Genomic DNA, 15,391 nt, shown 5'->3' with positions numbered 1-15,391 from the left:
TAAAAAGAACAATGAATTAGCTAAACTCTATAGTCATTGCACTTTTCCACAAATTAGGGTGCACAATTCATGACTCCCTAAAAGAAGCATTTTAAATTACAGTATGTGTCAAGTAAAAGAAAAGAATGAAAAAGTTCCCATACCCTAAAGTGAGAACAGATGGGAATGTAAGATTAGATAAGAAGAGAGAGTGAAGCTTTAGATGACTGACCAAGAAATCTTCCCCAGAGCAGGGCCAAATATACCAGACCTCAGTTTGTTCTGCCTTCCAGGTAATTTCCAAATTAAATCCAATAGAAATATAAAGCACTTGGTAGATTAGATGCACTGTTTTTATTTTTATAATCATTTATTTCTCTCTCTATATATAAGTTTTATGAAGAAACTTTAAATAAATAAGTTTAAAAAACATGTCTAATCAATATAAAGTAGTCTTCTAATCACTTCTGTGAGTTTACCATTATTTCAAATTAAGACTGTTAAAAATAAATTTCTGTAAAATAGTAAAATAAATAGGCTTACAAAAAAAGTAGCAGTCATGAAACAAACCTAAGATGTGGGCACTGAATTCCTTGCACAATGAAAGAGTCATCTGCCATAAACCAGAGTTTTGTAAATAAATTATGACTCCATCTTATATTTATTATTTTCATATTTGATCTGTACACTAAAATAAGCTTTAAACAGTAATGCCAATACTACTTCTTATAAAGAAGGTTCCTTTATTTGATATTTAATTTTATACAGCATAATACAATTTTTCTATCTAAAAATATCAATTATAAACTTAAAAGAATACTCTCCATAGTGCTGTATTCTCTTCAATATTTTTTATTTTAATCTAGGTAGTAACTTAAACTTTGAATAAAACAGCATAGTTCATATTTTCAGGTGCTTTCAGATTTTAATGTATTTAAAAACAAGAATTTTACTATTAATATCCATTCTCTTAAAATACTTCAAAAGCAATTTTGTAGTATTAACCATGAGCTTTTAAAAAGCTACAGATATCTTCTATCAAAAATCGCCTGTGGAGCAAACTTTTTTTTCATTTGCTTTGACATAAAACTTGCATTTGTTGAAACAACAATAACTTCATATTTTAATCAAAAGTACTCAAATTTACACATCATTCTCATCCATGATTTAAAACATCTTTTCCAAGACAACAATGAAAAAGTCGTCCGTGTACATTTTCTCTCCCGTCCCAGAAAGTTGGCTTTCAATATCTTAACCCTGTTTTATCTTTTTTAACCTTACATATCCCCAAAAAGAAATAGAGAAATATGAATCATGCTAAGTGGTGAAAGCAATTGTACCTCAAACTTAGGTGATTTCAGTTTAAACAACCCAAGGCATTGGTAATTTGATACAGGTTTCACTTATAATATGGAACAAGGCTTTCCATAGAGAGGAAGCTCAATACAGCATATTGCATAGTTGAACATCTGCATGAAAGATTTACTGAAAAGTATATTTTATTACTCAGATTACTCAAAATTATATGGAAAAATTATCAATGAAAAAGAAAAAAAAATTTCAAGTGTCCAGTTTTTTTTCTAATCTTCTTTATCATTAGATAAAAGCCGTAAGAGGCAAACATTTAGAGATATCATGGCTCATTAAACTTTACTAAAATTCATCTTCTATACTTTCTATTTGTGCAAATAAAATCTGAATTAAGCAAAAACACTGTGTCCATTTCAAATTTCTCATATTAATAAATCCAAACTCAAATTACCCAAAATATTAAATATAATTCCTCCATCAAATATTACACTATTGTCTTAAGTCATTCTGCGGTTAGCTGGTGAATAATTTTACCATGAACAACAGAACATTTTATAACGGGTCCAAAACTTCTATTATCATCCTCATGGAAGGCAAGGGATTTTGAATAAAGAGTGCATGTGCACACACTTAACATTTATTCAAGGGTCCTGTCTAATCCCAGATATTCCACTGTCTTTATAAAATGGGTAAGTCACAAACACTAGGGATGACACTCATCTGTAAAAAGAATACAGTTGGTTTAGATCAATATTTCTCAGTCTATAGACTATGGACACCCGAGGATCTATGAACACATTCCTGGGAGTCTGAGAGAGTTACAAGATGTTTTGTTTTGGTGTTTTCATATTATTATATAAATATGATTATATTCTGATAATCTCACTGACAATTTTTGCAACTGATTATTATCACATAATTTCAGGATCTTATTTTGATATTATGTTTATGATATTTTATGTTAGTTATAGTGACTATGTTTAATTCTTAATATACTATTTCTCAAACTGGGATTCACCAATGTATTCTTGGGGCGTGAGAGACATTTTCCATTAACATAAGACCACATATTATTTAAGACCAAGAGACACTAGATTAGATTATCTTTCTAATTCCATTTCAGTCTAAAAAATGCTGTATTAAATTGTAGTCTACCAATAACTTACAGAGATCAAATTTTAAAAGCACACTTAGGGAAAGTAAACTTCACAAGAGGAGTTATAGTATCTAATTCCAACTATGTTCTACTTGTTTTCCTTTTTAATTATAGGCAAATGAAACTTTTGAGATATCAATAAGCAGTGAACAAAATACAACAAGGCTATCAAAGTTTCAATTAGCAACAGCCACTATCCTTTCAAATGGTTTAGTACACTACATATTAAGTGCAAGTCAGAAAATCCAGTTTCTTTTTCCAGTTTTGCCTCTGGCTTGAAATGATTGCCCTAATCTTTTTATTATGCTACTCAATGTATAAAATACACAATAAATACTAGATACTCATGTTATATAATAATAATCAGTATGTTTTAAATTTTAATTGATATAGTAACTAGGAAAACAACAAATCTACAAAACTCAAATATTTGCTTTTCTTATTATCAGTGACTATATATAAATTGTAAATATAATTTTGTTTTTGAGACATAATTATGGATTACTTTGATCTAGTTTTTAAAACATTTATGTTTAAATTGGGTTCATCTAATTTACAAATACTTGTAATTTTGCAATTAGCACTTAAGATATTTCATTGGCAAAAATCATTGTTTACTGATTAAACATCTAAAACTAACAACTCACCAATATCCACACATCATAATTCTATAACAATGTAGTAAGACATATACTCTTAAAGGAATTCGCTATTCGTGTATCTTAATAATTAAAACACCTTCACACCAGTAAAGAGAAGTAAAGTGTTTCCAAACTGCTAAGATATTCTGAATTTAAAATATATGCACCTTCCATTTCAAATATGGCCACTTAATTTTCAATTTAAAAATTAGGAAGAATGAAACTACCTTAAATTATCTTATACATGTCTATGATATAAATTTGAATACAGGTTTTAGGTAAAACTTGCCAGAAAGAGGTGTACAAAACTTTTTCCTGATATGCGGCATCCTAATGAGCTTTTTTTTAAAAAAAGATAATTTTTAAAACAATTACTAAAGCATTTCCAATACCAGAGCATAATTTGAATAACTAAAATAAGTAATTTTTTAAATTACTTATAAGTAATTTTTTAAATTACTTATTAACTTTAAANTAAGTAATTTTTTAAATTACTTATAAGTAATTTTTTAAATTACTTATTAACTTTAAATTATTGACTTTTGAGAGATTCATTTTTAGAACGTGAAGGCTGTGAAAAATCTAAGATCAATTTCACAATCAACCAATCCCATAACAACCTCAAGTCATATAAACAGGGAATGGGAATAGATAAAAATTAAAAAGATTTTTCTTTTTCTGTTAACCTAGCAAATACAAGCAAAGTTAATTTAGAAGACTCCTTCCAAACTTTCTTCCCATAAAAAATTTTTCAGCTTTTACTATTTTAAGATATCTGTTCTAGAAGATTAATTAGACCATTAACTAACAAACAGAAAGTGTGGTCGGAATAAAAATGAAAAAAAAAATTTACTTATCACAGTATATGAAAGCATGCACTACATTTCTATAAAGTGTATGCTTTCATATATTGTGATAAGTAATTTATTTTCTTCTGGAATTGGCATATGCAATTGCACAAGCATTGAAATCAGTTCCAAGAATTACCCTACCTGAACTGTAGAGCTGATTTCCGATGCAAAACCGCCTGTCAAGGGAGCCTCGTGACTGATTAGCAGTCGCCCTGTTTTGATCACAGACTGAAAGAGAAAAGGAAAACTTGTTGTTAAAAAGAATATCTATTTTATGTATATGATGGTAGTTTTAACTCAGTAATAAAAGTAAATTATATACATTCAATAAATAGTGTAAAAATCAGTAATTAAATTGTATGCCAATAAGTTACAATTCGCTTTTGACAGGTCATCTGATTTTTGTACTGTAAAAGTTTTTTCAATATGGTTTATAATCCCAGTAGAAAAGAAAAATGAGATTTGTAATTCTATATATGCAATTAAAAATGCATACTCATTATTGTAAGACATATTTGTGTTATAAACTGAATTGCTATAGTTCATATTTCAATGTCAATATTTTTCTTCATGTTAAAGAGCGAAAGTTTTTTTTATTCATTTTGGGGCATGTTTGCTATAAATAACAATAACCTTAAGAAATACTGTTTTATGGAAAAGGAAAACACAAAAATAAGTATGTGAAAGCTATAGCAAAGGAAAAATTTGGCAGTAAGAAATACCTGCAAAAGTAAATCCCCTCCGTTAATGTGCTCTAAAATCTGGTTGATGATCACACTCTATTTTAGGGGTAAAATGTCACAAACAATTAAATTAGTATGTATTCTCAAGAGTTGTTCAATGTGGTTGTCCACACTGTGCATGATATACTCTGTACAATATTAAATAAAAAAGTATAACAATGATATCATAGCAGGATGCCAGCTGTGCTGGCAGGTAAAAACTATTGAAATCAACAGCAGGTTATTGCTTAAAATATGTTGAAAAATTATCACGGTACCAAAGAGAAACGTCAGTTTTGTCTTTAGATTTCTAACAATTTAAGATCACCTTTAATAAAATCTGTTACTATTTCATAAATATAAAATGAAATCTTTCAAGCAAAAATATGTATTGAAATAAAAGATTTCATTCATTCTAGGCAATTATAGTTCAGAATTTACAAAGTATGCAGCAGTTTCAGCTAGCATATGTTAAACCCCAAGATATGGCCAGTAGCCATGACAAAAATAAGTTACCATATCTACTAGGTAAATAGTGACTGAAGAACATAAAATTTCATGAACACCTTAATGAACACCATTCACACTCCAGTGAAATGCTAACCTTAGGATATTTGTATTTGGCTTTCTATGACTGTGATTGATTATGCCATTTGTAAGAGTCACAAATTAAATTTCAACGTACAAAAATATAAAAAGACAAAAATATTCCACAATCACAAAACAACATATGTATTTTCAAAGGGTTTTCTAAAAGATGTCCTAACTTTAAGAATAAAGAAGAAGAAAAAAAAAAAAAAGATTTGACAATCAGATCATTCTTTTTTTTTTTTTTTTTTTTTTTTTTGAGATGGAGTCTCACTCTGTTGTTCAGGCTGGACTGCAGTGGCACCATGTTGGCTCACTGCAACCTCTGAATCAGACCATTCTTATAGCTCTGAAACTCAGAATTCGGCCAACATAAAAGTATCTAAGGATGACAGCCAAAATCCATCCAAGCTATCTGGCACATCTTAAATTTTGAGCAGCTAGAAATTAGAAACTTCTATAAAAATGTTGTTACCCTAAAACCCTACACAACCAAATCGGTCCTTTTTGTCTGAGATCAGGCCTATCCAAAATCAAATGACAACCTTTAGAGTAATCCCTGAAAGCAAACAAGCAACCAGGGCAGGTGGCCTATGCAGATGGCCACAGAGTGGTGAAATCAAGCACAGATGACCAAGTACAAAAGCTTCCAACCTTTGAGGTTGATTCAACATGATTTGTAAGTAGATAAAATTTGGAGCCCTACTGAGTGCTCCTCAGCAAAGCAATGACTAAATAGACCAATATGCATCAGCATAGTAGAGTAATATGCAGCCATGAAAAAGACTCAGGACATGTAAAGAAACCCATGACAAATTAACTGGCAAAATGAGCAAGTTGCAGGACAACATAATCTTACATTTTGTGAAAAACCACCATCACAGCAGTGAGCACACCAAGCAACATATCTTTTCAACAAGTACATCTAGCCAACATGTATAAACAGTCCGGAAACCTTCATTCCAAAATTTGTTCTTCCCGAGCAATGCCAGTCAAGGAAATGTAGGAAAGAGAGTTTTACTTTTTGCTTTATGCATGTCTAGATCACTGACAGTATTCTAGTAAGTCTAAAATAAATAAAAATAAAGGGAAAGCCCTTGAATTAGTGCCAAAGATTTAAAAATACATGTTATTTTGTAGTTATAATCTTCTCAAAAAACATAATAATGTTTTTGTGATATCTTAGAACTAGCTTCAGAAGCAAGGGAATCCTGAGATCCAAACTCCAGCAGCAAACAGGCACACTAACAACGCAGGGAGCCAGTCTTCCCATCCCACTCTGTGTGATCTGCTCCAGGTCAGGACCATATCCAGCTCATCACTTGGCCCTCAAAGCCGTGAGATACTCGACAAAATGAGCAATAAATTATTGGCATCAGACAAGTTCAAGTTCTTCAACACCTCTGCATGTGCATTACAAAAATTGTGTGTTCTCAGATGAGGAGTTATGCTGACAGATATGGAAATAATTCCAGAAATTTCTAAAACACCAAGAACTAGAGGAAAAATACAATAAAAGTAATCACACTTTAAATTTGTGGAAATTGCCACTTGTCTACAAACAAGTGGAACAAAAATAGTGCAGCAAGAAGAGAAGAGCCAGAAGTAACAATCACAATCATAAACAATGATTGTCACAAAAATTGCTATGTGCTAGGCTCTGAGCTGAGTATTTTACATTTAATTACTTCACTTAATTTGGAAAGCACTTAAGATTCATTTTTGCTTCTTAAAAATCATTGCCAATGTCTAAAAGTATTAAAATGTATTATGTCAAAATTCTGAAAATGCAAAAATTTAGAAGACTGATATTTTCAGACACATTCAATTAGCATATATTGAACTGTCTGAAAATAGTTCAATCATTTTGTGAGGTGTAGTAGAAATTTGTTATATGCTTTTTATCATTCACAATTTTAATTTGATAAAATTCCTGAAGATTGCTTTTCTATACTGCTTTGGAAATTATTAACACTGTTAGTATAGTGAAAATGAGATCTTTATAAATCTACAAAACAAGAAAATGTTACTCTTTCTATTCTTTCTATTTTAATTAGATATTCTGATTAAAGTACATATTTTTGTCCCCTTTAACAGGCTTTTAATGTTCACATATCTAGCCAAAATAATATGTAACTGTCAAGAAATTCCCCTAACCACATTTAGCATTTTGATGTACTTAGTAAAAATTAATAAAGTATATTTCAATGGAGATGGCCATTAACCTTTTTAAGATAAATAATTGTAAATACAATACTAATAATTATTCTAAAAATATTTTCTTCCAAAGAAAATAAATTTTAAGGTTTTTAAATTTTCTTCTGAGATAAATTCATTTCATCACTTGAAACAAATTAAAAGTGTTTAAACAACTTTTCGGGGTGAAAGCTGAACCTATCAAAGCCAGGAAAGATCACGTAAGGCTGGATTTGCAAGTATCTACTTCTCCAATTTTTTACCACTAAGTACTATTCCTGGATTCCAGCCTATGGCAGATGGAGCACCAATGAGTTACGGGTGACAAATGGCATCAGAGAGAGCTAAGCCAATTGAAGATCAGGACTCTGAATAACTCAGGACACTCCTTGTCCTCTGCTACAAAACAAAAGGACTTTGTTCCCTGCAAAGGAACAAAAGATTTGTTCTAAAAGATTTGTCAAAAAAGCATTAAAAACAGTTCTGAAAAGCTCGCAGTTTTCTCACCACTTCAGTCATTCCGTCCAACAGAGCATTAGTGCCACACTATCACAATAGGAGCAATCAGAATCCCAACCCTGTACACATGGCATTGCCAAAGGCAGATATATCAAGGCATCCCTGTTCTGCTGCAACCCTGAACTTGTTTCTTGTTTGGCCACTCCATGACTTTTCCCCATTATCCATATTCTTTCTACCCAAACGTCTTTATGAATGGCCATAAATTAACCTATGCAGAATGTCTAGCACAGTGCTCTGAACATTGTAGACACTCAAGAAAAGTTAATTAGATAAAAACTCTATTAAGGGGGCCGGGCGCGGTGGCTCAAGCCTGTAATCCCAGCACTTTGGGAGGCCGAGACGGGCGGATCACGAGGTCAGGAGATCGAGACCATTCTGGCTAACACAGTGAAACCCCGTCTCTACTAAAAATACAAAAACTTAGCCGGGCGAGGTGGCAGGCGCCTGTAGTCCCAGCTACTGGGGAGGCTGAGGCAGGAGAATGGCGTGAACCCGGGAGGCGGAGCTTGCAGTGAGCTGAGATCCGGCCACTGCACTCCAGCCTGGGTGACAGAGCGAGACTCCGTCTCAAAAAAAAAAAAAAAAAAAAAAAAAAACTCTATTAAAACAAATTGTTTAACTTTATTATGCATGTCCTCTTTTAATTTATTTATGCTATTGCATTCTTAGCACAATCCATTTTTAAGGTAGTTCAGAAGTATATACTTGACCACATCCCAGAACAATTTAATTATGAAGTAGCAGGCTCCAAATTGATGATATTTTAATGTAGTTTTAACAATAAGATATTTGTGGTAATAAGAGAGCTGCTAAGTTATACTCGGTTAAAATGATTGCACAGACTTTGGCTGCCCAAACATTAGACATATGTTTTAGTGTATATAGCCTTTCAAGATTTTAACACAGTCCAACCAGGAAAACTGTTAAGTTGTCATTCTAGGAGAACTGATACAGATAGGCAAACCATAAAGTTTCCATATGCCTAAAAGTACAACACTGACATTTGAAAAGCAAAACGTTTATCATCTATCTATATTTTTTATTTTATTTTTTCCTCAAAATCTATAGCAAGATTGTTTCCATACAGACAATTCAACCTTACCTACACCAAGTACAGCAGCCTATTCTGTCTGCTGATAAGGTTAAAAAAAAAAAAAAAAAAAAGCAACGTTTTGGATAGGCAACTTATAGCCCTTTTAATATTTTCCATCTGAATATAAAGCTAATTGAAAGCAAAAGAAACACCAAAGCTGGTCTGTATCAGTTCCTTCTGAAATCAAGAGAACCTCATATATGTAATGCAAACGTGTAAGTACAACTAATGGTAAAATCATAGCACATATACTTCGTTAATCAAGAACATATTATTTATACAATTTAGAATCATTAAGGATAGGATATTGATGAACTTCAAGTATCAATGCAAATGAATTAGACGCATTTTTTGAGATGTTTTCTTGTTTTGTAGCCAAGAGCATGTAACAAGTTAGCCAGAAAAACCTCACAGTTAATCACAGGTTAACAAATGTATTAATATATGCCTAGTCATTTGTTAATCAGCATGACCTCCTCCACACATGACTGGCTGATATTCCACTGGAGAAATGCCAATGCTAAACAACAATAAAAAAACAGTCCTGAGTTTCAGAGAAAGTCCTGAAAACTCCATTTTGGCTAAGATGTTAGTGAGGGGGTTACACATATTTTAGTACTGTAGGAAAGTGTAAACCAAGAAAAACTAAATTGTCAGGGCTTTACCACCCATGTGGAAAAACTACAAAAAGGAACAAGCAGAGCACAAAGACAATTGCATAAAGAGCTGAAAAATAAGCAAATAATGTTGACAAAGAAATAAAACATTCGGGAAATTTTTGTACATCCTCACTGGTTCTTTTTTTCCTCAATGATTTGTATAATCAGAACTGAAATACTGAAGAACCTAAGAAATCTGCTTTTGCAAAATTAAAAGTGGACACTTTCTGAAAGCTACTTCAAAATATTTCAGATAAACATGTTCCTGTCAGTCAATCAACCTTACCTTTCCAACTTGCTTTCTAATAGTCCCTCTATGCTCCAGGCATGTCAGTCCCCTCACAACTCTGTGAATGTGATCGATAGTTTTCCGCCTCAGACTTCCTTTTCCACATTGGCAGACATTCTATCCCTCCCTCAAGACCCATCTCACACAGCCCTTTCTCCCTGGTCCCCCCAACCAGCTGGGCTTTCCCTTATATCAAACCCCATAGTACCTTTGCTTCTTTTTCTTGTCAGATTGTCTACGTACTAGTGACCATCTCCCAGTAGAATTTCAGGGAGCTGACAATGCAAAATATTATATGAAACCTAAAACCAGGTTACAAGAGCAAGAATCAAGTACAGTAATAAGGTGAAGGCAGCACACACTGCTGGACCTCTCTCTCTTAGGAAGACACACAATTTACCTCATACTGCAGCATTGTATAGACATGTCTGACTAATCCTCCAATCTTACTCTAAATTACAAGTTTGAAGACAGAAACTCTTACTTATAATGCCTACTGCAGAACACAGCACATGGCAAATAGATATTACATTGAGCAAATTGTGCTGTTTGTATATTAGTAAAAGATAAACAGCTTAAAAAAGGACCTAAGTATCTTTGTTTCTTTGTTTTGAGGAATTTTTTTTCATGGGGTGGGGTGGTGGTGTCTATATTATCTCCTTCAGCACTCCAAATCATTCAAGAGCATGAAATTCAGAACTATAAAATATTCTGTACCTAACTAGAATACCTAATACTTTGTATATGTGGCTGCTCAATAAATGTTGCTTATATTGATCCCCCAAAAAGCACACAGACACAGTAATTTACATGAATAACTCCAAGCCTGGAAGTTTCCAATGCCTTTCAAATCCTAGAGGGGACTAGTAACGTTATTAGGATGCTGAAAGAGAAGTCCTAAAACCTAAGCTGTAATCTTTCTAATTGTAATAGAGGACTACCCTGGGCCAACTCTCTCCACCTATTTTTTCTACTCCAAACTCGTTTTAGAATAAGGAGTTCGCAGTACAATAAATACATGCTTCTATGTACCTTTTTTAACATGCATGATGGTAACAAATACACAAACACTGAGTTGGTACTGAACACAAGTTTCCCGTTCCTATTGAAAAAAGGTCACCATGGTGGCAAAGGTATTGTACTGGACTAGTGGACATTTATTAGAGATGTAGTTAAACATGGGCAAATAGTAAACAAATGCTTTCAAAGTTTTTTGCCCCATTTCCCTGTCAGCTTAAACATCAAACAAAGCATAGCCAACTGTAGGTAGCAACATAATTATTTCTGCCAAAACAATTTATTTCAAAGATTGAAGTAGCTGCTTGTCAGGTTGTTTTTGTATCTTCACTCTTACTTACCAGCTTTTAAAAACATTTTCATAAACTTATACCTTATCTCCACCTCAACTCAATCTGTTTCTCTGAAGAAAAGAAATTGTAACATGTGATTTGGCTATTAATACTGTTGACTTCCATGTCACAGAATTTTAGAAAACTGTTGAAAAGGACTACTAAAAAGCCAAGTTGTACTTTTGAAACACAATAAGGGTGCTGCATCTTCTACACTTTCTATCCTTACAAGACCCTTCCTGGCTCTTTCAGGCTTTTTCTTTGGAGTTGGCAATGGCAGGAGGCATTTGGAAGTACCACATAACTAAAGCCTTATTGTAAATATGCTTATGCTCTTCTAATAAATAAAAAAGAGAGAGTTCAAGAGCTACTGCACAGTATTTGGCAAATTTAGAACCACAGAGACTTTTGATGAACTTCAAATATCAATGCAAATGAATTAGACACATTTTTTGAGATGTTTTCTTGTTTTGTAGCCAAGTGCATGTAACAAGTTAGCCAGAAAAACCTCACAATTAATCACAGGTTAACAAATGTATTAATATATGCCTAGTCATTTGTTAATCAGCATGACCTCCTCCACACATGACTGGCTGATAGTCCACTGGAGAAATGCCAATGCTAAACAACAATAAAAAAACAGTCCCAACCACAAAGACCATTGTCAGTATCATTCCGCTATATTTATCATTCATTCATTCCAGCAGTTTACCTTCATTCAAGTGATTACTTTGTTACCATGGTGTTAATGCATATTATATTGCTCCAAGTTTAGCATTCAGGTTATAATTACAAGCTGACTGAAAAATTCCATAAAGATAGTTTCGTTTTCCCATTTTAATCATTTTTAATTGTACGGTTCTGTGGCATTAAGTACATTCATGTTATTATACAACCATCATGACCATCCATCTCTAGTCCTTATCCATCTTCCCTAGTAAAACTCTGTAGCCACTAAACAATAACTCCTCATTCCCTCTTCCTCCAAGCCCTTGGTGTCATTCTACTTTCTGTCTCTATGAATCTGACTGGTTTAGAAACCTTATACAAATGGATTCATATAATATCTGCCATTTTGTGACTGTCTTATTTCACGTTGCATAATGTTTTCAAAGTTCATCTATGCTGTATCATGTGTCAAAATTTCCCTCCTTTGAAACTGAGTAATATCCCACTGTATGTATATACCGGATTTTGTTTATACATTCATCTATCGATGGATGCGTAAGTTCCTTTTACCTTTTGGCTACTGTGAGTACTGCTGCTATGAACATAGGTGTACAAATATCTGTTTGAGTCCCTGCTTTCACTTCTTACGTATGCATACCCAGAAGTGGAATTGCTGGGTCATGCCATAACTGTTTAATATTTTCAGAAACAGCCATACCAATTTCCACAGAGGCTACACCATTTTACATTCCCACCAACAGGGCACAGGAGATGCAATTTCTCCACATCTGTGCCAACACTTATTTTCTGTAGTTTTGACAGTAGCCATCCCAATGGGAATGAGGTGGTATCTCATTGTGATTGTGATTTGCATTTCCCTAATAATTAGTGATATTGAGCAATTTTCAGGTGCTTAATGGCCATTGGCATCTTTTTTGGAGAAATGTCTATTTGAGTCCTTTCTCCATTTTTGAATCCCCCTGTTTTATGTTTTGCTGTTGATATAGTGTTTCAAAGGTGCTTAATACATCTAATTTCTTAAACTGGCCCCTTTGAGGATTGGAAAGAAAATCTTTTCAGAATATGATATTCCATATGGAAAAATATATAATCAAATCTCAATTGTTTACCATGTCCTCTTTCCTTAAAAAGCATCACATTCTGTTTTCCTCACCATCCTCCATTCTGAAAGAGACACAGGGAAAAATGTTCCTAACATCATCAATGTCACACATCCTCTGCCAGACAGCTTATCCACGACAGCACTCCTCTCCTGAAAAATCTTCAATGGTAAATCGGCTAATCAGAATCTTAGAGATAACTTATACATGGTAACAGCACCTATCATTCACTGCTATAGAAATAAAGGAGACAAGTTACACACTAGAGAACCTCTGAGCCTCATAGCTTTGCTCCATATTGTGCCAGTAATTAGGAGATAAATAATGCCAACTAAGAAAATTTTGAACATTAGTACAAACCAGAAAATCACTTTCATCATCTTATCTGAGTATTACATGCAATCTCTCAATTAACTTTTAATGTTGTATAAATTCCAAAGGACATCAGTTCATATTAAAACAACTTCTTGAGCCATATGTGCTAATACTGGGGAAGCAAAGACGAGTTAACCCAGGTACCTAAAGGGTTGTACTGTATGTTGCCACAATGCCCTAGGGCAAAGCATACCCAAGAAAGAAAGAATTTAAAGATTATTTTAAATAATAATAAGTAACAAGGAAAAGCATGATACTGGTATTAAAAATCAATTTACTTTTGTTAGAAACAAGTTTTCCTAGAATTTTAAATTTCAACTCCTTTGTCCTTTTCTAAAATAATATTGAAAAATGAATTTTTCTCTTCTTAAAACAACAATTACTAATATCCTCTGTTTTCAATTCATAAGTCTCCACTTGGCAAATTTTCTCAAGTGTTGACAACAGAGGGAAATACTATGTCTGGCCATCATAAGAGTTCCAAAGGGTAGAAACTGACATCATCCCTTGTACTCCCAGCATACCGTGAATAAGAAGAAAGTGACCCTAACCAAAACCAAGATTGTCAGCCAGTTACATTTTACACTGCTGTTTTAAGCACGTATCAAGGGTACAATTTTCCCTGAAGCCAGCTGGTTGTCTACCAAGGTCATGCTTCCCTAAGGAATGATCAAAAGTATAAACACTGCTACACTTCTGTATCACCATGGATAAATGGTCCTATTTTCTAAAACCTGGTCCAATTCTGTTGGAATAAATGAATTTTTGGCCCATTACGAAACAAAAATTATGTGTAGTTCATAATACACGGGCAAGGCTTAAAATCTTTTGGGTTTTTGGGTATGACTCAAAAAAGTGCTGGAGTAAAACTCAAAGGATATTTCAGCAAAAATTACGCATATCTTTTTTAGTGTATATAACTAAGATGGCATAGAGAGAAATAAAATATATAACTTACGTGCTTTCATTAAATCCAAGATCACAGGGTTTAAATTATGTATTTAAGGTTTTAATGTGACAAGTGGATTCAGGAAAAGAATTCTTTAGCAGAAATAGTATTATTTGTCTGTAAAATATTCATTGATTATTTAATAGAGAAGGTAGGAATACAGAGGCACAGAAATTTATTGTGTTTTATTCATTTGTTTGTTTTGAGACAAGGTCTCGCTCTGTCACCCCCAATGGACAGCAGTGGCACAACAGAGGCACAGAAATCTTAAAGTCAAAAATTATATTATTGCTAATGGGATATTAGTGAGAAGATACAGTAATAATAGTTCTCCAGAAATACAATTTAATATTTAAAAATCAATTTTTATCTAGATTTAAATCCTTTTGTTCAGGGAAAAAGCTCAGTCATTTTCTTTCCTCATAATGCACAAAAATATCAACAATCCATTCCTATTTGATTCATAATTCTTTATTCTGCAATGCTTTCACTGACAAGGACTATAACAGTAACATGTTGCTGTCTATTATACCAGAAGAAGTGAGATTTACTTATAATAGCTTAGGTTATGAATGATAGTATTTTACTTTTTTGAGGAGTGATCCAAGAAGATTTTGTCTTGGCTTACTTTATCATAAAAAGTTGATCATTTTGCTATATTGTCTATGAATAAAATAACTAATTATTATAAAAAAGAAAACACCACTACTATACAAAGAAAATGTTCCATTGCTCTATTAATTTTTTAAAATAAGTTTAAAAATAAGGACAAAGTGGCATTTCACCCATTAATGTCACAAAGTAATTTAAATTTAAATTCTGACAAAGGTATATAGTTAAAATCTTCCTTACATTGCCATAGGCAATGTAAATTGGCATAAGTCTTTTGAGAAATATTTTGGGAATATATTTGTCAAAAGC

General features: G+C 32.8%; 1 protein-coding gene across 1 annotated transcript in view; it reads right to left on the bottom strand.

The window, feature by feature from the left end:
• The window catches only part of BCKDHB (branched chain keto acid dehydrogenase E1 subunit beta), a 265,669-nt gene that overhangs the window by 71,702 nt on the left and 178,576 nt on the right, over positions 1 to 15,391 (bottom strand). The window contains exon 9 of the mRNA XM_025383681.1: positions 4,080 to 4,166. Within this exon, the coding sequence (XP_025239466.1) occupies positions 4,080 to 4,166 (87 nt within the window). The remainder of the gene's footprint in view (positions 1 to 4,079; positions 4,167 to 15,391) is intronic.

The sequence above is a fragment of the Theropithecus gelada genome, chromosome 4 (genome assembly GCF_003255815.1).
Source record: "Theropithecus gelada isolate Dixy chromosome 4, Tgel_1.0, whole genome shotgun sequence".
In the NCBI taxonomy this organism is placed as follows: domain Eukaryota; kingdom Metazoa; phylum Chordata; class Mammalia; order Primates; family Cercopithecidae; genus Theropithecus; species Theropithecus gelada.
This window is presented reverse-complemented; position numbering and strand designations above follow the sequence as displayed.